We start from the raw sequence: 24276 nt of genomic DNA on the forward strand, positions 1-24276 counted from the left end.
GAAGAGAAGCACTGAAGTCCAAAATCCACATACCTGGAGGAAATGAGGAGGTTGCGATGGCGGCACCCGAAGTATAGGAACACTTAAGAAGATGTTGAAATGCCTCCGAGATTTGATTTAGAGTGTCTTTAATGTCTCCTCCATTGTTGCTCACTTCTTTATTTTGGACATTTTCACCAATCGCGGCCACTTTTTCTTTAAGCTCAGGACAAACCGGTTTGATATGACCCGGTTCATTACAATAATGACAAATAACACCCTTTCTAAAGCCATTATTCTTGGCAAAGTGAGGAGGCCTATAAGGCTTAACATTGGATCTCGGCCTAGTAACGGCCAAAATCTCATCGCTTTTATGAGTCATGCCAAGACGAGTTTTCTCTTGGCATACTTCGGCAAAGGCATCTTCAATAGGTAAGGCCTTGCTTCTATTAAGAAGGGATGCCCTTACTTGTTCAAATTCCAGTCTAAGACCGTAAAGAAATTGAAAGAAATGTTCTTTTTTAATTTGTTCTCTTCTTAATTCAATGTCTTCCGAAGCCACCCACTTAGACTTAAGAAGAGCAAGTTCATCCCAAAGGAGAGACAAAGCACTAAAATAATCTCGGACACTCATGTCCCCTTGTTTAGTGGATCTAATTTTTTCTTGACAAAAAAATTGTTTAGCTAGATCCTTTTAGGTATACATACCCTTAAGAAAGAATCAAACTTCATTGGCTCTTCTAAACTTAGCAATGTTGGCATAAATCTTTATGTCAACATTGTTCTTGAACTACGCCAAAATTTTGGCATGGTTACTTTCCCAATCTTCTACCTTTGGTTGATGCTCATTGATTGCTTTAATGCAATCCTCACCGTCAAGAGCCTTTTTTATACCACCTTCGATCTTGGTGAGCTTTAATGTTGGTTCAAGAGTGGTCACCATCACGAAGCCACATAGTTTCTTTCTACAAAGATGATTCTCCATAGCCAATGCCCACATCAAATAATTTGATCCGTTGAGCTTGAAAAAAAACTCTTGTGTCGTGCTCCATAATGACGAAGAAAGGTAGAGATGAGAAAGAACTTAGAAAAACACTTCCAAGATTACAAATAACCCAATTGGCTTTGATACCATGTAATGAAATATGCGGAAATACAAAAGGGTTCAATAATAAACCAAATAACACAAGCACTTAATGTGCAATTTACACAAACCCACTATGGGGGTGAATGCCAAAAGGCAAAAAGAATATTATTCAAGAGAGAAAAAGGGACAGAACTCCTACATTTTGAGAGGGGAGAGACCCCTTTATATACAAGAGGGAACAACAAAAGGAGGGGGGCCATTGGGGCTCCCATAATGGACGTTGGGGAGCCCCAACGATCCATTATGTGGGGCCCTCAATGGTCCCTTACATGTGTAATAAAAAAAGAATAAAAGTAAAAAATAAGAAAAAGAAAAATCTAAAAATAAAAAAGTACATGGTGAAATGACCAAAATACCCCTATCAGGTATTTTGGTATAAATACACAGAAATATATATATATATATTTTTTAACATAGGCATGATGCAGTTATTTAGAAAAACATTGGTGTTCATGTGGTACTTTTTGTACTGAATTCTCATGATCAAGGTTTGTTAGATTAAGCAGAAGTCACTCCTACAATTTGGTGTTCAATGAATCATTTGCAAGTTGCATATATGTGCATGTTTGGTCTTCTTGATTAATTGTTCCAGAAGTAAGAAAAAGTACTTCCTTGATTGCAGTATAGCAAAGTAGCCAACACTTAAGAAAAAAGGGATATCTCATATGCTGGGATATGAAGTTCATTAGTACGATTTGCACTAGAATTACTAAGATTAGTGTACCATTTAATGGGAAAAAAGGTGTGTCTCAGATTTACGTGTAAACCATGACTACCAGGATTAAGGAATAATCTCTCTGAAAAATTACCTTTAACACAAAGAAATTTACCAGAATATAATGAAAAAACCCTGTCATGCAGTCATAAATTTATTTCACAGAATCTCACATTGAATATGCAGGAAATAATGCTTACATAATTCTTACTATACAAATCAATATTATATACTTCATTTGAAAGCAATCTGCATTCATCACATGAGTTTTTGAAATGTGAATCTTTGTCAAGAATAGTTGTGTACTCTGCTCAATCCCTCTTTCATTTAAATTGATGTAGAGAGATTTAGGAGGTTATAGACATTTTTATTGAGAATGAAGTGTACGGGTCTAGTCTAAGGATTTAAGAAAGAGGGAAGTTTCAGCCTGATACGATGAAATCGATTTTTTTTTTTTGGAACAGCAGAAGGATGAAATCTAATCTGACGAGATCAAATTTAGAATCAAAGAAAGGAAGAAGAGAATCTTAAGAAAGAGAGAAGTTTCAGCTCTTGAAGAAAGAGAGTTTATCAGTTACAGAGTACATGAACAAAGTCAAGAGTATTACAGATCAACTAGCCATGGTGGGTTGCGTGATTCCTGACAAAGAAAAGGTTCAACAGGCACTGAATGGTTTGGGATCTGACTACCACATGTTAGTCACCTCTCTTCTATGCCTTTCTTCATTGCCCAGTTTTGAAGATCTACGAGCTAAGCTACTGCAATATGAGGTTAAACCATTAGAGGTGAGGAGATGGCCCTAAATTCCAATAATCATGAGGTGCTTGTCACAGGGATAGCGCCAGGGCGAGGACGTGCGGGGTTTCGAGGCGGATGTGGATACGGAAGAGGTAACCAAGGAGTCTGTGGGTTACTTCCCACACCCAACATGTCACCTAACTCGTATCCAGGGAACCAATACTCTAGAAATATACCGACATGTTTTCAGTGTAATAAAAGGGGGCATATTAAAGCAAATTGCTGGCATAATCCGCAAAAAAGAGGCAAATTTAATGGTGTCGGGCCTTCTACCAGAGGACACGTAGGGGACGGTCCTAAAGGTGATGAAAAGAAAAATGTGAAGAATCTCCTAATTTCTGCTCTTTCATAGTTAAGCTTCAAACAAACTAAGCAGGGGACTTGGTACATTGACTCCGGGGCTGCTGCACATGTGACAGGTGATGTTGGTAAGATTTCGAAACTCATACCTTATCGTGGTAAATTTAGTATTAAAACTGGAGATGGTGCTCTTCATCCTATCTCCCATGTTGGAAATATTTCTCTTCCACTTCTCAATTCCTCATTACCTTTATCTGATGTTTATCATTCTCCTAGCATTATTAAAAACATTGTCTTTGTTTCTAAACTTGTCGATGATACTAATTCTTCTGTGTCAAGGATCTTCTCACGAAGAAGACGCTCGTTGAAGGACAACGACAGGGAAACATGTATGTCTTCAAGGAGTCTCTTCCAGTTTGTGATGCATCAATAAATTCACAGCCAACTCGTTCAATGTCATTCAAAAATTGTTTTAGTTTATCTCAATGTAATAAGCTAGAAATTTGGCATCATCGTCTAGGTCATTGTAATCATTCATTTATTGAGAAGCTTGTGTCCAGAGGACTTGTTCCGCAGTCTAGTTTGAATGTTGAGGTTGATCTTCATCTTTGTTTCAGTTGTCAATTATGTAAGAGTCGTGTTCTTCCCTTTTACTCAATAAATCAAAGAGCTTTTGTGCCTTTTGAAATTGTTTATTCTGATGTTTGGGGACCTGCCCCACAGCTTTCCTTATTGGGCAGTCATTATTATGTTACCTTCATTGATAGTTATTCCAGATACACCTGAATTTATTTTATGAAACATAAATCTGATGTTTTCAAGCTTTTCTGCTTGTTCTGTGCTTTAGTTGGTAATCAATTTTCAACTAAAATTCAATATTTTCATTTTGATGGTGGACGAGAGTACTCATCGAAGGAATTTACTGAAGTTTTCCAAGATAATGGAATAGGTCATCGAATATCTTGTCCACACACACCACAACAAAATGGCACAACTGAAAGAAAACACTGGCACATTATAGAAAGTGCGTTGAGTATGTTACATGCCACTCATATTCCTTTAAATTTGTGGATGGAAGCCTTTCATTCAGCTGTTTATGTCATAAATTGAAAGATGGGTAAGTTATGACAACTTCAAATGGGTTGAGGCCATGAACGAGGAAATGAAAGCTTTACATGAGTGTGGGACTTGGGAGATTGTTCCCAAACCATCGAACATGAATGTTGTAGGATCTAAATGGGTTTATAAAATCAAGTATAAACCCGATGGATCCATTGAACGCTACAAGGCGAGACTAGTAGCGAAAGGGTTCACTCAAGAATATGGGCAAGATTATGACGAAACTTTCAGTCTTGTGATTAAGATGGGAACTATTCGATTAGTTATGTCCTTATCAGTTCAGTATGGATGGACTCTAAGCCAACTTGATGTCAAAATTGTTTTTTTGCATGGCAGTCTCAAAGAAGAGGTGTATATGGAGCAACCTTCTGGTTATATAGAACATAGCCCCAACACATGTTTGCAAGCTACGAAGAGCCATTTATGGGCTAAAACAGGCCTCTCGTTCATGGTTTGATAGCTTCTCTGTTGAAGCTCAGAGACATGGATTCGTTCTATCCCATCTTGATCATTCACTTTTTATTTTTCGAGATTTTCAAGTACACACCTTGATTCTAATATATGTGGATGATATTATTATTACTGGGAACTCTGATTAACACATAGAAGCTACTAAGATTTTACTGAGTCGCCAGTTCAAAATAAAAGATTTGGGGGTTTTGCGTTATTTCTTGGGGGTTGAGGTGGATCGACATGATGAAGCTCTTTCACTAACCCAACACAAATATACTTTAGACCTATTGGACAAGGCAGGCATGAAAGATTGTAAACCCCTACCCACTCCTAGTGTCCTCAACCATAAACTCGGTTCCCAGGATGGGGAAGCATATGAAGATTCTAAGCAATATCGGAGTCTTGTGGGTATGATTCAATATATCACCTTCACTAGACCAGACATTGTATATGCAGTGAATCAAGTCTCATAATTCATGCATGACCCACGAACAGAGCATATGAATGTTGTCAAGAGAATTCTTCGATACTTAAAAGGAACCCTTGGAGATGGTCTAGTTTATCATCAGTCCAAGTCTAAAGGGGAACAACATCGCCTGGATGTATTCACAGATGCAGATTGGGTTGGAGATCCAGATGACAGGCGATCAGTCTCTGGATATTGTGCCTTTTTTGATGGAAACTTGATAGCGTGGAGTAGCAAGAAACAACATGCAGTTGCACGATCTAGTACTGAAGCTGAGTATCGAGCTATGGCGGCTGCTGCAGCAGAGGCCACGTGGCTGAGACATCTTTTAACTGAAGTCGGAGAATCCATTCTACCCACCACTCTCTTGTATGATAATCAAAGTGCCATACAGATTGCTTTTAATCCTATTCACCATGGTCGCACAAAGCATATAGAAATTGATCAACACTTCATTCGACAAAAGATAGAAGATAGAGAAATTGATCCTGCTTATGTTCCTACGGCTGATCAGGTGGCCGATTTGTTCACTAAGGGTCTTACCAGCATGCACTTTTGGTTCTTGAAGAACAAGTTGTCCATGGTGCAAAACCATGCACAACTTGAGGGAGCGTATTGAGAATGAAGTGTACGGGTCTGGTTCTAGACCCAAACTACCCAAATTGTTTTCCTTGTATTATATTTACATGTTGATGTTATCAGATCTGGGCCAATAGACCCGATCCAGTTTGTATCACATATAATACTGAATATAGGGCACGATTCATCATAAGTAAATCGTGCCAGTCATTGCCGCCTCTCTCTCTTGCAAATCCCTTTCTCCTCTATAGTGGATGAAGACTGGTCGAAGGTGCGTTATCTCTCACAGTTTTATCTCATTATTCTATTAAAATGAGCCTATTTACATTTAATCACTTCTATGTTTAAACTTTTACTATTTCATTCCTAGGAGGTACATTAGTTATAATAGCCACCTTGGATTAGTAGAGATTTAAAAAAAGGTTTGAAGAAAGTTTTATAAAGTAAATTGGCAAACCGCAACCACCTGGACTAGTAAAGAATTTTAGATACGAACTCGTAAGGTGCTGGTAATAACAAGATTCAGTTCAGCTACCCGAACAAATCCTAGCCCAATAGGAACTTCTTACTTCCAGGACATGGGAGGTGTTAGAGATGAGGCAAATGGTCACTAGGACTATTTTTGTTATTCAATAGTTCAAGTGGGGGTATTCCAGTAATTTTGCACCAAAGTGCAAATCTCCTTCAAATGCATCAAGTTAGACTGATAGACAGATCGGTAAGTTTTGTACTTGGGCAGCTCTTAGTACATAATTCTACAAAAGAATGTCATGTCTGTATGCATGGATACATAATCAAATATAGTGAATGTCCCATTTTTTCTTGGATGTCCACCCCTCTTTTCTATTTTATTTGTTTGCTGCAGATTCTTGCTTCACTAGAGGAGTTTGCCAAGTTCTTGTTGGCATCAAGCAATGAATTTTGAGTGCTTGCCAACTAAACAATTATAGTTTTTGTGATGGTGTGCTTAATAGCACACAAATTACTTCATCTCTTATGATGTGTCTTAATGTTTGATTCATTTTTCACTGGACAATTTCCTTTTGACACACTGCAAGGCATTAAGAGTCTAAGGACTCGAAATAACCTGCATGCAGACTATAGGGAGATCTAGATGCTCCTCACTTTACCCAGTGTGAGGCATTAAGAACACAAATCTAAAATAAACTTAATATGGAGTAGTCTTACTTGATTCCACATAGATAAATTGAATATTAACAAGACAACCATGATAATGTATATCAACAATTTTAGGTAGCAAACCAAGGGAGACAAATCAAGTCAAATTCTTGAGAAAAGATCCATATGCATCTCATTATCTACATACAGTCTGAAATACGAAAGTAGTTATGTTTGTTAGGGCTAGTTTGTATCCATCTTGCACTTTGAGTGGCAAACTGAGCCTCTCAGCTCTCCCAGTTTTCATCTGAATTTTATTTAGGTTACTGTATCCATTAGCAAAGTTGAATAGTGTTACATTCCTTATGCCACATGTGTCAAGTAATATTTTGAAGAGTTCTTTATCATGATAGCTTTATGACCCACTAATGTTCAACTGAGATTGAGCTTGAGAGCCATGAATATCGGCAGTTGAACTTGACATATTCAGCAAGCTTCTGGACTCAACACGAAAATCTTCTTGCACAGGTGAGGCTGGGTATTGCTATTCATGTATCTATCTGGTGCTAATGGATGAATTATTTATGTATGCTTGGAGGTAATCTACAATATCAGACCTGAGGATTGGTCTAGTGGCAAAAACTTGCCAACCTGGAAGAAAGGGAAAACTAGAAAATAAAGTTCATGACTTACAAGCATTGCACAGTTTATGAAGCGTTCTCAAGAAATGACATTGGAAATACATCAGCTTTATTGTCATAAAAAAACATGATTTTCTGCATGAAAATAATCAGAAATGCATGCCAAATACAAGATATATCCATCAATTCATGAATCTGTTTCCAAGTGCAAAGCCAATGGTACTGTTAGACTGAGGAATCAGAGTTCTCTTAAACGGTGGCCATGTATTGTATTCATTACATGCATCAAGTAATCATATGGACTGGCAGACAACGGGGATACTGATTTGAACTTTTAGCTACTACAAGAGCTCTGCAGTTGAACTGGCCGGTTTCCATATGGCATGATGGTTACTTCATTTATCAATACACAATTCTTTTCATTTTCAAGTTAGATTGCTCATCTATTCAATTGATCTATTTGTTTTGTAGCAATGATGTTGGCTTCTTGTGTTCTTGAAACCTTTGTTAAATCGAGTGGAAACAATTGTTCTTTATCAATAATTGGACATTTGAATATATTGATGAATATAATTAACCATGATCAACATTTGTTTTGAGTTATAATTTGCATGTCATAGTTCAGCAGCATCAGATCAAGGGCTTGATAATAAAGCTATGCTCTTTGCTTGTCAACTGAATAGGTTGGTTGCATTACAAGACTTGTGCCCCAGAAAGGTGTCCATCTTATTCGACATTCAATTTATAGGACCCTAGAGTTGGGAGGCCAATTTTTGCTTTTAGGTTCAAGCCCGGTGCCACATATTCAAGTAAGACATTTTAGTTAGTATTTGTGAAAGCTGAATAGTTTTCCTATGTTGTATTTGTCATTTCCTGGCATTAATCACAATTCAGACATCAAATCTATTTAATGGGAGTGACTAAAAGATGCAGTACTGTCTAAAGTTGTAATTGTATTGCATATTCTGAGTGTGGATTTTTTTTTAATGTAATATATGCATTTCAGGTATTGTAATAAAGACACAATCTGAAAACTTTAAAAGTTCGAAGGTCGTCAATGACAATTTTGAATAATTACAGTAAATGATGCAAATTTCTGTCTGTTGAATTTTCATGTATTGTAGGCATTGCAGGTATTCTTATAATGAAGGTACAATCTGAAAACTCTAAATATTTAAAGGACATTGGTGACAATTTTGAAATAAAAGCTAAAATATTTTTGCCTTTTTCAAGAGAGATGTTGAACATTGGATAGGTGTGTAGCCTTTTGTTAGAAAAATAATACATATATGTAATATACTTGTAATCTGTCTTTTATTTATTTATGTAATTTTTTATTTTTATAGTTTTTAGTCTTTTTTGTCTTTTCTCTACAGCCTTTTCTGTACAATGGTCATTAATTGACTGTTGTACCTGCTGACACAGTAGGTAAGAGTCATTGGGTTGTTTCCAACGGCTCTAATTAGAGCCGTTGGGAACAGCCCAACAACTCTTCAACCTTGTATGGTGGCTATAAATAAGGGCAATACAGCCCATTGTAATATATATATAAAAAAAGAGGGTTTTCACCCTCAAGTCAATACAAAATATAAGTGCATTTGATGCATTTTGTTTACATTTGTGCCATATAGCACTTGAAGTGATATTTTGTTATAGCCTATGTTGTGAATGTTTTATCAAGTTATTTGTAAACTTGATTATTTGTGAGACTCTTTTCATGGTATCAGAGTTTGGTGTATGATCAATCGTGCATTGGTGGGTTGCCTCGTAAAGCGTGGTGGTTCGTTGTTATCTCTTGATTCATCATGGGTGAATTTTTCCCACACAATACAAGCAACTCAAACTTTATTCCGCCATTCATACTTAGAAGGAAGCAACTACAACATTTGGACGGGACATTTAGAGACTTTTATAAAAGGGATAAGGTTTGTGGGGATTCGTAAGAGGTACTATTCTTGAATCTACTCCCAAAATTACTTTAGATGAAAATGGTGTTGAGACTAGCCTTGAAGAAAGGAACAAAGCCATGGAAGAATACTACAAAAAGTTGGATGAATGGGAAATGAAAAACGCCAAGATTCTTTCATGGATGCTAAGTGGAGTTGAGACAAAAATTGCTTCAAACCTTTTATGTTACAAAAAGGCAAATGAAGCATGGGAATATCTTAGAGGTATGTTTACCGAAAAAGATATGGCTCACAAATATTACCTCCAAGAAAAAGTTAGAAATAATAAACAAAGAGATAAAAAGGTAAGAGATTACTTTATGGAGTTATCTTCCATTTGGACCCAACTTGCCCAATTTGAACCCAAATGGGAAGGAAAGTGTATAGAAATGTGAAGAGTCCAAAAGTTGAAGAAGATAGACTCTTCGCTTTTCTCTATGGTTTGAGATCCGAGTTTGAACAAACAAGGGCCTCTTTGCTATCATCCTCATCTTCTCCTCCTATTCATGAGATTCTCACTAAACTTAGTGGAGAAGAAACCAGGCTAAAAATGAGTAAAAATGTTAATGTGCTCGCTACCTCTAGCAATGGTCAAGAAGAGGATTGCACACTTGCCACATCAAAACCAGGATATTATATCAAGCCATATAAACATCCTCATTTTGGTAAGAATAGAGGAGAATAAAAAATCATTTGCCATAACTGTAATGAACCTGGTCATATTAGGCCTCAATGTCCTAGATACAAATATAGGCCTTAAGAAAAACATGTTGCTGCACCATCGAAATAAGATGAGGATACTCTGAATCTCAAAGACCGCACCAAATCATTATCTCAACTGACGGAGGCATTGCAACCACTGCTTAAAGGATCTATGGTATGTGCTCTTGGGTTCTTGAGTCAGAAACTTTTTTTCATATGACCCCACATAAGACTATATTATCCGAATGTCAACCTAATTCAAATGCATCATTTGTTTCCATTGCCGATGGCACTACCTTGGAAATAGAGGGTGTTGGAATTTTTAAAAATGACTTGTCAAAACATAACAAATTTTATATCTCAAAAATAAGACTTATATTAAAACTTCATCTTAACCTACTTTCAGTTTCTCAAATATCGGATCATGGATGTGATGTCATTTTCTCATCAAGTAAATGTTGGGTGCATGATCGCCAGTCCGGGAAATTGATTGGGGAAGGTTCTAGGCGAGACCTCTATTATATGGATTTCCTTTGTATACCAAAAAAAATCATTTTGTAATACTGCCCAAACAAAAGATACACGGATTGACATCATAGATTTGAGCATCCAAATATAAGAAAATTAAATTTTGTACCTATTACCAAAAATCTTTGTAAAAATAATTTTAAATGTAAAGAATGTTTACTTGGTAAAATGACAGCTTTGCCTTATGGTTAAAAAACTTTTTACTCTTCAATGCCTTTTGAATTAGTTCATTCGGATGTGTGGGGTCCTGCTCCCGTTGCCTCTAAAGGAGGATTCTCCTACTATGTTGTGTTTATCGATGACTTCACTAGATATTGTTGGATTTACTTTCTTAAGTTTAAATCAAATATATTTGCAACTTTCAAAACGTTCCACAACATGATTAAAAATCAATTTGAAAGTAAGCTCAAAATCCTCAGAATTGACTTTGGGGGAGAATATTTATCAAATGAGTTTAAACAATTTTTAGAAAATGAAGGAATTTTACATCAAAGATCATGTCCTAGAACCCCACAACAAAATGAAATTTCAGAAAGAAAACACAGACATATTATGGAAACTACAAGAACCCTTCTTATTGCTAAAAATATTCCTAAAAATCTTTGGGCTGAAGCTGCATTAACTTTAGTATATCTCATAAATAGGATGCCTTCAAAAACTTTGTCAAATGAAATTCCCTTTGAAAAATTATTCAAATATCAACATGAGTATCAAAGATTGAGAATCTTTGGTTGTAAATGTTATGTTTTAAATGATAAAGAAGATAAACTATCTTCTAAAGCTATCTCCTGTGCGTTCATTGGTTATTCTAAAACACAAAAAGGATTTAAATGTTACGATGTCAAAAATGATAAACTTCTCGTCTCAAGAAATGTTAATTTTATTGAAAATGAAAGTAGATTTGAAGGAAACACATCGCAAGACATAAATTCTGATTATTCTTTCTTGTTTAAACTGTTGTCTAATGATGAAAATATTTATGTAGTCCTATTGAAAATAGAACAATAGTTGAACCAATAGTATACACTAGAAGTAATCAGAATGCACCCAATGAAAGTGTAAATTAAAGTAACCATGAAACATTAGAAATTTCTTCAGAACAAAACACTATTCGTAGATCTGAACGAATCTCAAGAATTCCAAATAAGTTTGTGTCTTATGACTCATTTTCTTCAAAATATAGAACAATGGCGACTACTACCATGGAAATCGTGTGGCTTAAACAACTAATTTCAGATATTGGAGTTCAGCTTCAGAATCCTACAAGATTATGTTGTGACAACAAGAGTTCCATATACATTGCTCGAAATCATACGTTTCATGAAAGAACTAAGCATATAGAGATGGATTGTCATTTTGTTCGTGAAGAATATCTAAAGAAGACTATTGATCTTCCCTATGTGACATCATAATACCAACTTGCGGATTTTTTCACCAAGGCGCTGTGCTCACCAAGATTCAACTTTTTACTTGACAAACTTTCGGTGATTTCACCATAAGTTTGAGGGAGGCTGTTAGAAAAATAATACATATATGTAATATACTTGTAATCTGTCTTTTATTTATTTATGTAATTCTTTATTTTTATAGTTTTTAGTCTTTTTTGTTTTTTCTGTACAACAGTCATTAATTGACTATTGTACCTGCTGACTGTTAGTCTGTACAGCCTTTTCTGTACAACAGTCATTAATTGACTGTTGTACCTGCTGACACAGTAAGTAAGAGTCATTGGGTTGTTTCCAACGGCTCTAATTAGAGCCGTTGGGAACAGCCCAACAACTCTTCAACCTTGTATGGTGGCTATAAATAAGGGCAAGACAGCCCATTGTAATATATATATAAAAAGAGGGTTTTCACCCTCAAGTCAATACAAAATATAAGTGCATTTGATGCATTTTGTTTACATTTGTGCCACATAGCACTTGAAGTGATATTTTGTTATAGCCTATGTTGTGAATGTTTTATCAAGTTATTTGTAAACTTGATTATTTGTGACTCTTTTCACCTTTCAGTGCAATAGGTGGGGTTAGGTGGCGGATACAAAAGTGCTTCCATGAGGGACAAATATTTGCATGTGATATTGATTGTTTCATTTCCACTTTTCTCTTCTTTTCTTATATTTTTTCATGTTCTCCTTTCCTTTTTCTTTCTTTCCTTTCTCGTCGGGATCAGCAAATTTCTGCTGTGGAACTTGAACCAGTGTCCTGCAAAGCATTGGGTTTTGTATGTCTCAGCTGTCCCGAAGTGTAAGACAACAAGAGATATGCACTGATGCTTAAACTTCCTTGCCTGGTCCATTGGACTTTTAGGCTCTCATTTGTTTGTTTATTCTATCTTAAACTCTAGAATCAACTAGTGCGTCCTCTGACAGGTTTTTCTGTAAATCAGTTGACTGCAACACTTTTCTACATCTTTTAGCATCGGCTATTCCCTCCACTTACATAGGCCATTTAGGAAATCAGTTGATTGCAACACTAATTTTTGCCAGCTTTTGCACCAACCCTTTGCAAACTCTGTTCTACCTCTATTATGCTTGCTCAGGTTGCTCTCCACATCCCATTGAGTTAACTAATAGTGCATCCATAAGTTTTTGTTCAGGGATGTTTTGTCTATGTTTCATGCCTTCTACCATTCATCCTCTCTTATTAATGCCACGATTTAAATAAGTACCTCTTAAACCTATGAAATCAGTTTTGGAAGTCTATAGCTTTCCTTTCAGGTTACTGCTTATTTCTAGGGATTTTACTACATCGATTAATTTTTTACTGTTCACCTTATTTCCACTATGTGGAGGCACAGCACCCAGTATATTATCAGCTTCTTTCTTTTGAAGTATGCTGTCAGTCTTGGTGTGTTATTTTTTTTAAAGCCACAATATGGTGATCAATGCTCCAAAGGGTTTGGCGTAGTGGGATGGGACCTAGACCACTAGGCAGCCATCTAGGTTCGAATCCCATGGGTGTCAACCCCCTGCACAAGCTGAAGCAAGGTGACTCCTTGGGGCCGAGGGGTAAGCCCACGGAGTTTGCCGCTACCAGGACGGCGACCGTAAGTATGGAAGGCAGAGCTTGCGCAACTAGATCTCTGATCCTGGGGGCAGTTTCTCCATGTAATAAGTAAAAAAAATGGTGATCACTCCCTAGAGAAGAACAAAGTTCAATGTTGCATCCTGTTCCCTCTTTTAAACTAGTACGCATTCCTTTTCGAATTTTTTTTCTCTCTGTGGTTGAAACTATTGACTCTATTCATAGTAAGCTACCTCTAAGCTGAAAATTTTATTTTCGTTTTGTTGGAGGAATGTTCAAAAATCAAGTTTGCTTTGTCACAAGAATATTTTAGCTCGTTTAATCAATGGATGTGGATTTAACTTTGGCAAAAAATAGGATGTACTAACTATTCTCTTTCATGATTCATCTTGATTTTGCTTTGTAGCGTGAGTTTGAGGATATTGCAAACCATTTCCACAACCACCAGCATATACGATTGATATTAAAGTATGATGAAGCTCTTGCTCATGCCATATATGCAGCATCTGACATGTTCGTGATCCCATCAGTATTTGAACCTTGTGGTCTAACTCAGGTACCCGAATTGGATATAGTGAAGTTCTGAGAATTACTTGTCTACCCTCAAATTCTCGATACCCTGAAGTTGTGGGTAGAGTTTAGTCTTTACAAAAGCAGTTTTTCTCATGCTTCCCTCTGTTTCTGATAGATGTGGTGGCAACATGATGGCTATTCTTATTCTGTTTCTTGATTCTAACGTACTATTTTTTCTCCAGATGATATCCATGAGATATGGTTCTATCCCCATAGTAAGACGTACAGGAGGGTTGAACGACAGGTAGTTTTTCAGCTGATACTACATTGAAAATATCATGGCAACTTTGGTTTTTCCTTTTTATCTGTTGTGACTCATTTCTGGGATTATGTCAGTGTGTTTGATGTTGATGATGAGACTATTCCACTTCAATTCCGCAATGGTTTTACCTTCACTGATGCTGATGAGAAGGTGAGCTGTTATTTCTTTTTTATAAATCATCTTTTCAATAATTTCAAATCATAGCTAAGTCTTGTTTTTGCAGGGGCTTAATAGTGCTTTAGATCGTGCATTCAACTACTATAAGAGAAGCCCTGAAAAGTGGCAGCAGTTTGTTCAGAGGGCGATGAGCATAGATTTTAGTTGGGATTCATCGGCTATGCAGTATGAAGAGCTGTACGAGAAGTCACTTGCGAGAGCTAGGGCATCAGGCCATGTATGATTTGCTTCAAGTGCCACCGATCGGTGTACCTCGCTAATGATTTCAGCTTTCCTTTTGGAGCATCAAACTTCCGGTCTTAGTGCTCATTTCCTATGCTCTCATAGTACTTGTACAGACGACTAGGTTTTTTGCTGATTCTATTCCTTCCATAGTATCATTGCCAGGAAATGAAGGATCAGAGAGTCACATTGTTTTCTCATGCATTTACTACAGTGGTGGGACAGATCTTGCCTGCTGTAAAATTTGTCATCATTCTTTTGTTCATAGATAACTTTCTTATATGTATAGTTTTGGGGAATTACACATTTTTTTCAGTAATGAATATAAAATAATCATCAATCGATGTTTTTTGTTAATTAGAGCAAACCAAAGTGCATATTCTTGTTGACCACTTGTCTTTAATACGTCATCATGTTTCTGTTGAGGATGGCTCTGTTAATACATTTGCTAAGATTTATTTCAATCATCTTTTTCCATTTCAAGTAGCAATTTTAGCTGGTCAAATGCTACTCTTTGTTCCTGCATATTTTTTCCTTTTAATCATCGTATTGTGATGCCAGTCTGGCTTTGTTCCATGAGGGGCGATCAGCACCTTATTATGTTAACCCTTTACAGTCTTGGGGTCAAATGAGGTAGCTGGATGCTTGGCGCACACTCATAACTGAGAGGTATCACGTTAGATTCTCATAGGGGTTATTCCCCAGTTTGCTTGAAAAAAAGAGAAGGAAAAAAAGAAGGAACCTTTACTGTCTCAATTATGGTTCCCGTTTCCTCAAGGATAACTTAGCTCTTTGTGCTTGTAAGGGCTTATATTCCAAGCTGACTCTGTCTAACTTAGACTTCTAAAATTACTCCATACACTAAGTAACTTGATATTGACACCTTATGTTTAATTGTATTGTGATATTGACACCTTATGTTTAATTGTATTGTGGACACCCTAATTTGTAACACACCATGCTAATCTGTAAAAGAATTCATTGCTATGCAGTTTTCAAGTATCCTAGTCCTATTGAGCGTCCGAACCAGGCGGTAAGCCCTTTAGCTGCTAAAGTAGTCATAGAATTTTCTTTGCAAAGATGGGTATGTCCCACTTTTTCTATACTACTTTTTTCTTTGCAGGGTTTGGGAAACTTCTTCCAATTATTTTGGTTTCCTGCTCTGCTTGGGTTTCACCATTTGAGTTTAAGTTGGTAGCATCATGGTTGGGATTTCAATAAATGTAATTGGAGAGGGTGGTGGTGGTGTTTTGGTGATTCCTTGTAGATGCAAAACTATTAGATTTAATTTAATTTTGTTCTCTAATTTTTGTACGTGGTGTGCACTTCCTTGGCGTCTTCATATATGTTTTATTTTGAAAGACAATTTAAAAACTCCTTGCCTATCATAGACGGATTTGGTGATAGGCTTGTGGTTTGGATTTTTGTTTGGGATGGAATGTGTGGTTTTCTTATCCATTTTCATGCGGAAATGATGAAGCAATGGTGAAATTTTATATATGCTACAAATCTCTCTCAAACATACTTGCGCAAGGCTTGATTTTATAGTTCATGGCCAATAAAACATGCTACAGGGTAACATATCAAGAGATAACTTGAAGGCATGTTGGGACATTTTACTTGATTGAAAGAAAGATAAATAAAGCATTTTACACAGCATATCTACCGGATGTTTATCACCATTGATTGATTCTTTTCAATTGTTATCCCAATTATTTATGAACGGTGGTGAACTAATCCACGGGGAGGTGTTCACGGGAAACTGACCCACCTGTAATATGAAGTTGATCTTGTTTATGTGTTCACCTTGGTTGGTGGGTGTTGAACTGATCCATGAAAAGAAAGAACACTCACCTCCTCATCGTGAACGATATGTCGATATTTGTTAATTTCATGCAAACAATAGTATATCATATTACATTGTATAGAATTGAATCATACATTTATATGCAGTATCATATAAGAACAGCATTAAATCAAATGAATGACAATTGTAAGATAATAGAGTTAAGATAATATATAATTATGAAGTATAAACAAGAGTTATATACATTTTCAAGAAGAAAAAAAATACAAAGGTACTTGCATTACACTTCTTTTAGGACTAGATGCTTTGTCAACTCTTATGTTCAATTGCACTTATAGAAAATTTTAGGTCTAGCTATGAGTCTAACTAGTTGAGACTTTTTGGCAATATATGTACGGTAAAAATTTAAAAATAAGACAGGTTCAGTTTACTGGGTACTACAAAATTTCGGTACTTAAAAATTTTTCTAAGGGCCTGCTCATGTTTTGTGAATGACCTGAATCTTTCAAATGACTTGAATCTTCATGAAACAACTTAAACAACAAAATATACAACTAGTAAGTCTATTTAACAACTTGCGGTTACAAACATATCTGAAGTATGAACAAAATCATTAAATGTGAAACATTAACAGAGGGAATAAACAGAAGAAGACTAATTTATAAGTTCAAATTATTAATCCAGCATGAAGCTTGCATATGATATATCTTAAGTACTGAATTTTATGCAATTTCTAGGCAAAGTGCGAAGAAATAGACACAAAAATATTTCATTATCTCTAGATGTCATTTCATATTCTTTTTTCATAGCTTTCTTGAATTCTTTCATAATTTTTTTATTTGATTCAATATAGATCAAATCATCGACATATAAGTACATTATCAAAAATAATTTTTTCCTTATCTTTTCACATATAGTGAGGCCTCACTAAAACTTTTTTGAAAACTAGTTTTTTGAAAGTATTGATCAATTTTTATGTTTCAAGATCGAAAAGCTTGTTTCAAGTCATACATGGTCTATTTTAATCCATAAACTTTATCTTCATGACTTTTCTTTTCAAAATCAAGAAGTTATTCAACATCAAACTCTTCTTTGAGTTTTTTATTTAGAAATACCAATTGGACACCTAGTTGGTATATTGAAATTTTCAACATATATCAAGGAATTGTGTTAGCCATCACAACATAATTGAAAATTCCAATATACCAACTAAATGTCATATAGTCGATTGACATATTTGAGATAAATGTTAGAGAAATTCACAAAAAAGTCTTCTAATATATATATATATATATATGTGTGTGTGTGTGAAAGGGGATTGTCCAACCAAAGGAAGGTCCAAAATATAAGCCAGCTCTCTCTCTCTCTGTATATATATATATATATATATATATATAGTGAGAGAGAGGATTCAGAATTCTCATTTTGAACATAATTCAGAATACATAATCTTATGTTTTTTCTTTAAAATGTATGAATTTAACCAACAATACCGGTAATCCATATGCTTATTCCTACAATGAATTTTTCATAGTTGCTTATTATTAACAATTTCTACGATGTTAAAACTGCAGTACAAAAAAAATGAAAGAACTCTCGTTCTGTTACTATGTAGACTTTTGGAATACATACTAAAGCATGAAAAAAAAATTGATTAACATTAATATCATTGATACACTGCTTTTAGGGAGAAACAACAGAATCTTAACAACAATATATTGAAGACATCAACAATCAACCCGAAAACCATTCTGAACAGGAAAAAAAATAGCCAAAGAAAACATGAAAAAAATTGATAAAAAAATAGCATAAAAAAAAATAAACAAAAAAAAACAAGGATGGGGCTGTCGTCTCATTTTGAACAGAAAACATCTAAAGAAAAATACAGAAGAATTTGAGATATCGAAAAACTTACATAGAAAAGATGATTTCCTCACCGAAACTTCAGTTTCTCAATGAGAAGGAGCACCTCAAAAGGGATGGGATGCAGTCGTGCCATGGCATCGTCGGAGGGAGACGAGGCATCTCAGAGGGAGAGAGAGACGGTGAGAGAGAGGCATGCAAGTAGGACCTCCAGCGGTAGCTGGAGGTGGTCCAACAAGCCTGCGCCAAGAGAGAGAGAGAGAGAGGATTTGTCGTGCCTTTTTAAAATACTAGACTATAACAGTGGCAGAAATGTTGCCGTTATAGAAAAAGCGAAATGCTATAAAAGGGACAAACATGTCACCCTTATAGAGAAATGCTATAACAATAACTTTTTTTATCTGGCTGTTATATATCAATAGCAGTGATATTATACACCCATTAAATATTACGGTAAAAGTTTTTTAATGGCAATAATTAACAGTTATGTAATGTCTCCATTATAAACATATCTATAACGACAGTGATATTATGTGTCCGTTAAATATTGCCATAAAAGTTTTTTAACGACAATAATTAACATTCATATAATGACGCCTTTATAAACATACCTATAACGGCCATATCTAAAGTTGCTGCTCTAGGTGTGTTTATAAGGGTGACATATTTAACGCCATATAATGTCGCCATTATAAACAAACCTATAATTCCGGTAGTTTTGGATTGTGATTGGCTACTGCTCATAATGAAAAGCTACCTTCAGATTGAACTTCTGGTCGTTCCGATGACCTCCCATCGACCTTCAGTTTTAAATTTCAGCGTCAGAACGGACCAATGTTGTCAGTATTGGCATCGGCCCTGTATACTCAAGTGAATAGTTCTGAATTGGCCAAAAAATAATAAAAAAATATTATGTGTCAATAAAAAATGTAACATGTGTTAAAGTTATTAAAATAATATTTTTAAGTATTTTTTATATTTATTAAAAAATAACCGATTCAAGGATGAAGCGTATCGATTTTCTGCCGATAAGATACATAGAGGCCAATAAGCACCGATACTGACAACACTGCACCGGGACCGGCCAAACTCCACCAGTTATCCCAAACAAACGTGCAGATTTTGCCGGTGTATGGTTGTTAACTGCTTCCCACGGGCAGTTCCCAAAAGCCGGATTTGGATCATGTTTTTTAGCGGGTTCTAGATCAGACCCGGATTTTTTATGTGGGTTCTGATTTTGGATTCTATTTTTGTGACCCGAAAAAATCCAAACCCCATTATTGGTTATATGAGCGGGTCCAAGTCAACTCTGACCCGGCACGTTGGCAACCTTAGCTCAGATGATGGTTCGGACCTCAGACGGACCCGAGATCCAATTCACAGCCCGATAGCGCTGCCCCTTGGAAACCCTAGAGCCCCATATAAAAAATCCCAAAGCCTAGCCCTGAACATCAAACGACGCCAAGCAAAAGCAAGCGGAGGATAAGGGGAAGATCTCCCGCTCAGCGTTCTCGTCGATCCCCTCGATCTGCAGAAAATGAAGGTGGTCGCGGCTTTCTTGCTGGCTGTTCTCGGTGGAAACCCTCATCCTTCGACCGACGACATCAGGAACATCCTTGGCTCAGGTAACGCCGCTCCCCATCCTAATCCCCTCCTTTTTGGAAAGGCTTCTGTTTTTTTTTTTAAGTTTTTATGCCTTCATTGTTTTTCTGTTGATTTCGGTGGGTTTTTTGCAGTTGGGGCGGAAGCAGAGGACGAGAGAATAGAGTTCCTCCTGAGCGAGGTCAAGGGCAAAGACATCACCGAGCTCATCGCATCCGGTCGCGAGAAGTTCGCTTCCGTGCCGTCGGCTGGCGGCGCCGCTATCGCTGTCGCCCCTGCCGCTGGCGGTGCTGCTGCCCCGACTGCGGCTGCGGAGCCTAAGAAGGAGGAGAAGGTCGAGGAGAAGGAGGAGTCCGATGATGTAAGGATTTTCGGCACTCTTGAGCACGGCCGACACCAGTTCTATTTGTTCAAAAATTTTGCTTTTTGTTTTTGTTTTTCTTTACGGGATACAGAACAGACTGGCGTGTTCAATTTGGCATATCGGTTGGTTCTTCATTCATTTATTTGGTTGACCTGATATATCTAATTTTTTTATGTGATCTCTTTGTTCAGGACATGGGCTTCAGTTTGTTCGATTGAGAGGTTCCTTCACGTTTCGGTATGTAGATGAATTATCCTTTTTTTCTCCCCTTATGCTCTTTATGTATCGTCGAATTTTTGTGTTTATAAATTAATACTGTGCCAAAGAACTTTTTGTGGGAAAATTTAAGTAGACCTTAGTTGTCAGCTAGTGTTTATGGTCTCACTAGCGGATCTTGGAGTTCCTTATCTAATTCTCAATTGTCTGCTTGGCTGTGAAATTTTTTTTCACGCCCTGAATGCTGACTATTAACTTTGCAAAGAAATGTTCTTGTAATGATTCGGTCTTTAGGCCCATTTCGTGGAAATAATTTGCCCTTTTCATAAATTCTAAAGCAAATGCCGAAGATATGGGCGTAGTTTCTGGGTGACTTTTTTGCGTTGTTGGCTGCTTTGCTTCAGTGGTTCGTGTTAAAACTTTATGCATTAATTAAAACCATAAGTAAGTTCTCTGCTAAACTTCAAAGCATCAAAATGTGAAAACTAAAAAATCTAATTGCTTGTCAGCATGACCTTTGAGAAGAATTATTTCATAGTTCATATTCAATTATATATTTATTTTGGTGTCCTTTTAGTCATGAAGGGTCATGGGGCTTTAAGGCATATTGAAGCTTGTCTGTATACACATTTGATATGGGATTTTGATATTTGTAGTTTAATGTTAAGATGATGTCCATGTGGATCAGAGAGAGAGAGAGAGAGAGAGAGAGAGAGAGAGAGTAGTTTAATGTTAAGATTATGTCCATGTGGATCACAACTAGGCATGTATAACCGTGTTAGAGAGAGAGAGAGAGAAATTTTCTGGATATGAATGGTTGATCCTGATAATCTAAGGGTGCACATGACAACATAGTATTTTTGGGGATATACAAACAAGTTAAGCAGGCTCTGCCTAAGCTGAAGATACTTTCCACCTTTATGCTTTCATTGTGTGGTTTGTTGTGGATTAGCTGCATGATCATTGGATTTTGTGAAAATATGGTCTTAGGCTCCCTTAATTTTGATTTGACATGCATGCATTACCATAAATCGCTTGCTAATAGATAAGTTACCTCACCTTGACATAGAGTATAGACACAGCAAGGTTTAAAGCCATGAACCTATGATTTGAGAACTAAATCTATTTGGGAGTGTTTCTGATGTAAACTCGTCCTTTAATAAAAGTAAACTCAAGATCTTCCAGGAATTAATGTAAAAAATGTGATGTAAGCATAAATCGTGAAAAAACTCTCTGAATGGTTACTTTGATTTTTGGAAATGCCCTGATTTTGTCTGCTAAAGTTAATATTACAAAAATTCTGAAAGTTGGGACTTCTATCTGATCTCAATTTGGCTCAGGCTGGTTGCAGATAGAGTTCGTGCGTGAATGCAGTTTGCAATGTTATTGGCATAATTTTTATTGTATGTTGAGCTTAATTTGCAGAGTCCAATTTCAACCATAGCATGATTTTTTCTCCTTGATTGCCATCCTGCCATTTTAATCCAAATTAATGAGGACTTCACATTAATTGTTATGATCCAACACTTTTTTTTTGTTTTTAAATCGACTATGAATATTAACAATCAAATTTTACATCTTTGCTGTTTGATTCTCATTCTCAAGGTTTTTTATCATAGTTAGTGTTGATGCTGATTAATGATGCGTTAGATGACAGTTCTGATTTTCCAATTTATGCAAACAGGTCATCTGTCATGGAAGGTCATGGTGGGTACTTCAACATGTTGCTTTTAGGGAGGTTACATAAGGTCGAATTTTGTTAGAAACGTTTGATATTGCAGGCTCTTAAATATATTTGAGATATTTAGTTATTTGTGGTAGTTTGCACTTCTGCATTTAGTGAATGTATTGTTAAAAAAGACTTTAATTTGTTCCCAATTTCCTCATTTGGATATTCTGTGCAAGTCTGATCTTCTTATCGATTGTTTATTGATTTTTTCTGGGGTTAGAATGCTAAGCGTTAGATGCTGCCGGCATCAAAGATTGTGGACCATCCCATATTGCTTTTCCGTTTCAAATCATTTTGTGTTAAAGTCCAAAATGTGGACCCGGTTGACCGATCTGGCATTCTAAGGGCCCAAGCTGAGCTCAACCTGACTGACCCGTTTGTTTGTTTTTTGTTTTTTTGCAAGTCCAGCTGGGGTTAGTCCGACCACCACCGGTTATTCAACATACCATTGGGTTTTGAACTTGCAACGTCCTAACACATGATGACGTGCACTAACAGCTCAATCTGACTGACCCGTTTGTTACCTTATGGTAAGGGTAGAAGTTCGTTCTTTTTTATGGGTTATAGGCTTGGCTGGCCAGGCTAGGAGTATGGTGCTCCCAGTATCGAACCTAGGATGTACGGGTACAGCTCCAGTTATCTTCTGTAGAAATTGTTTACATGTTATTAATATTGTTGTTGTTACTATTAGCAAGTCAAAGGCAAAGCCCCCAATGGTAGGTTTCCAGTCGCTAAAACTTTTGAGATATGCTCCCTTCCTATGGGTATTACACTGAGGTTCGACCATGTGATATGGGGAGAGTGCACTCAGGTTTCGAACTGTGGTGGCCCCATGTCAGATGATAAACCACTTTCGGCCTTAGATGGGTAGGACCGTAGGAGCGTTTATACGTTGTTGGTTGTTAGCATCGTGATGATTTATGCCTTTTTTTTTTGTTTTCTCTACGTGCTACGTCTATCCGCTTTTGAACTTTTTTTTTCTTTTTGAGTTCATATGGAAGTAAAAAACACTTTTGGACATGGTATATTGTTACCTACCATCTTGCACTCGCACAGAATGTAACCTGCGTTTCCTAGTAAAGTCTGCTGTTTCTTCATGTGATTAAACTGTATGTGAAGATGCGACTCTTGGCCTTCCACCCTACGGGTTAATATTCATATTGAAAAAGTGATCATTTTTCTATGCAATCGCGCAGCATGCTTTGCATGCATCTCCACTTCTGCTGACCATCCATCTCATCATTTTTTGAGATGGGTAAATGTCTAGATGTATGGTTCTGTCTGGATGCTGCATATAATGTGAAGTTAAAAACAATACAAATCACGTTTTCATTTTTCATTAATTTTATCCTTGTGATTATATATCATCTTTAGTTTTTTCATGGCAAAACTTTGAATGTTTTTACTTTTCTTTATGTTTAACAATTGATTAAATAAAAATATTGTTTTTTGTACATCAATTAACTCGGGTGCCATTTTCTGAAACAATTGCAAGAGAAAAAAGTTTAAGGCCTTAACCAGTGTTAGGGGCGTTAGCCCGAGGCCCAAAACGATTTTTTGGAATTGATTTTTTGTCAAAAAAAATAGTTTTTTTTATAGGCTTGTCAAAAAATAGTTTGGAGTGTTTGTGACAACTTTAAGCAAGATGATGATGCTTTGTAAGTGGCATTTGACTGTGCGTCCTGCGCATGCAATCAAAACATTGGATGTGGCGGATGCCTGTTCTGCATGCCTGCCCCCTCCCGGGGGTGGGTGGGTTTGGTGGCTATGCTTTTTATACAAAAAAAAGTGAAAAATGATACCCCCTCTCACCCTGATTCCTTGTCGTTCCACCCCTTCTCTCCTCTCCTCACTCCGCCCCTCCCTATGGTAAGATTTTCCGTTTGGCGAGAGGAGCTTTGGGGCTGGCTGTCTCTCTCTTTTCTTCTTTCTTTCCCTTTTT

At 36.6% G+C, this 24276-nt stretch overlaps 2 protein-coding genes across 4 annotated transcripts in view; both read left to right on the forward strand.

Moving 5' to 3' along the window:
* LOC149831989 (putative starch synthase 4, chloroplastic/amyloplastic) overlaps window positions 1-15107 on the forward strand; it is a 92089-nt gene extending 76982 nt beyond the window's left edge. The window contains exons 12-16 of one of the 3 annotated variants that reach the window (XM_090014250.1): window positions 8001-8126; window positions 13926-14075; window positions 14275-14336; window positions 14429-14504; window positions 14578-15107. In XM_090014250.1, the coding sequence (XP_089870376.1) occupies window positions 8001-8126; window positions 13926-14075; window positions 14275-14336; window positions 14429-14504; window positions 14578-14754 (591 nt within the window). In that variant the 3' untranslated portion in view covers window positions 14755-15107. The remainder of the gene's footprint in view (window positions 1-8000; window positions 8127-13925; window positions 14076-14274; window positions 14337-14428; window positions 14505-14577) is intronic. The other 2 variants (XM_090014252.1, XM_090014251.1) reach the window with 2 other exon arrangements.
* A 4766-nt stretch (window positions 15108-19873) lies between these two features.
* Window positions 19874-22509, forward strand: LOC149831990 (large ribosomal subunit protein P2B-like). Its single transcript, XM_090014241.1, has 4 exons — window positions 19874-20048; window positions 20160-20386; window positions 20581-20626; window positions 22290-22509. The coding sequence occupies exons 1-3, from the start codon at window positions 19961-19963 to the stop codon at window positions 20605-20607; spliced, it is 342 nt and encodes a 113-aa protein (XP_089870367.1). The 5' UTR covers window positions 19874-19960; the 3' UTR covers window positions 20608-20626; window positions 22290-22509.
* The last annotated feature ends 1767 nt before the right edge of the window (window positions 22510-24276 follow it).

The sequence above is a fragment of the Nuphar pumila genome, chromosome 7, assembly GCF_984573655.1.
Source record: "Nuphar pumila chromosome 7, dmNupPumi1.hap1.1, whole genome shotgun sequence".
NCBI classification, from domain to species: domain Eukaryota; kingdom Viridiplantae; phylum Streptophyta; class Magnoliopsida; order Nymphaeales; family Nymphaeaceae; genus Nuphar; species Nuphar pumila.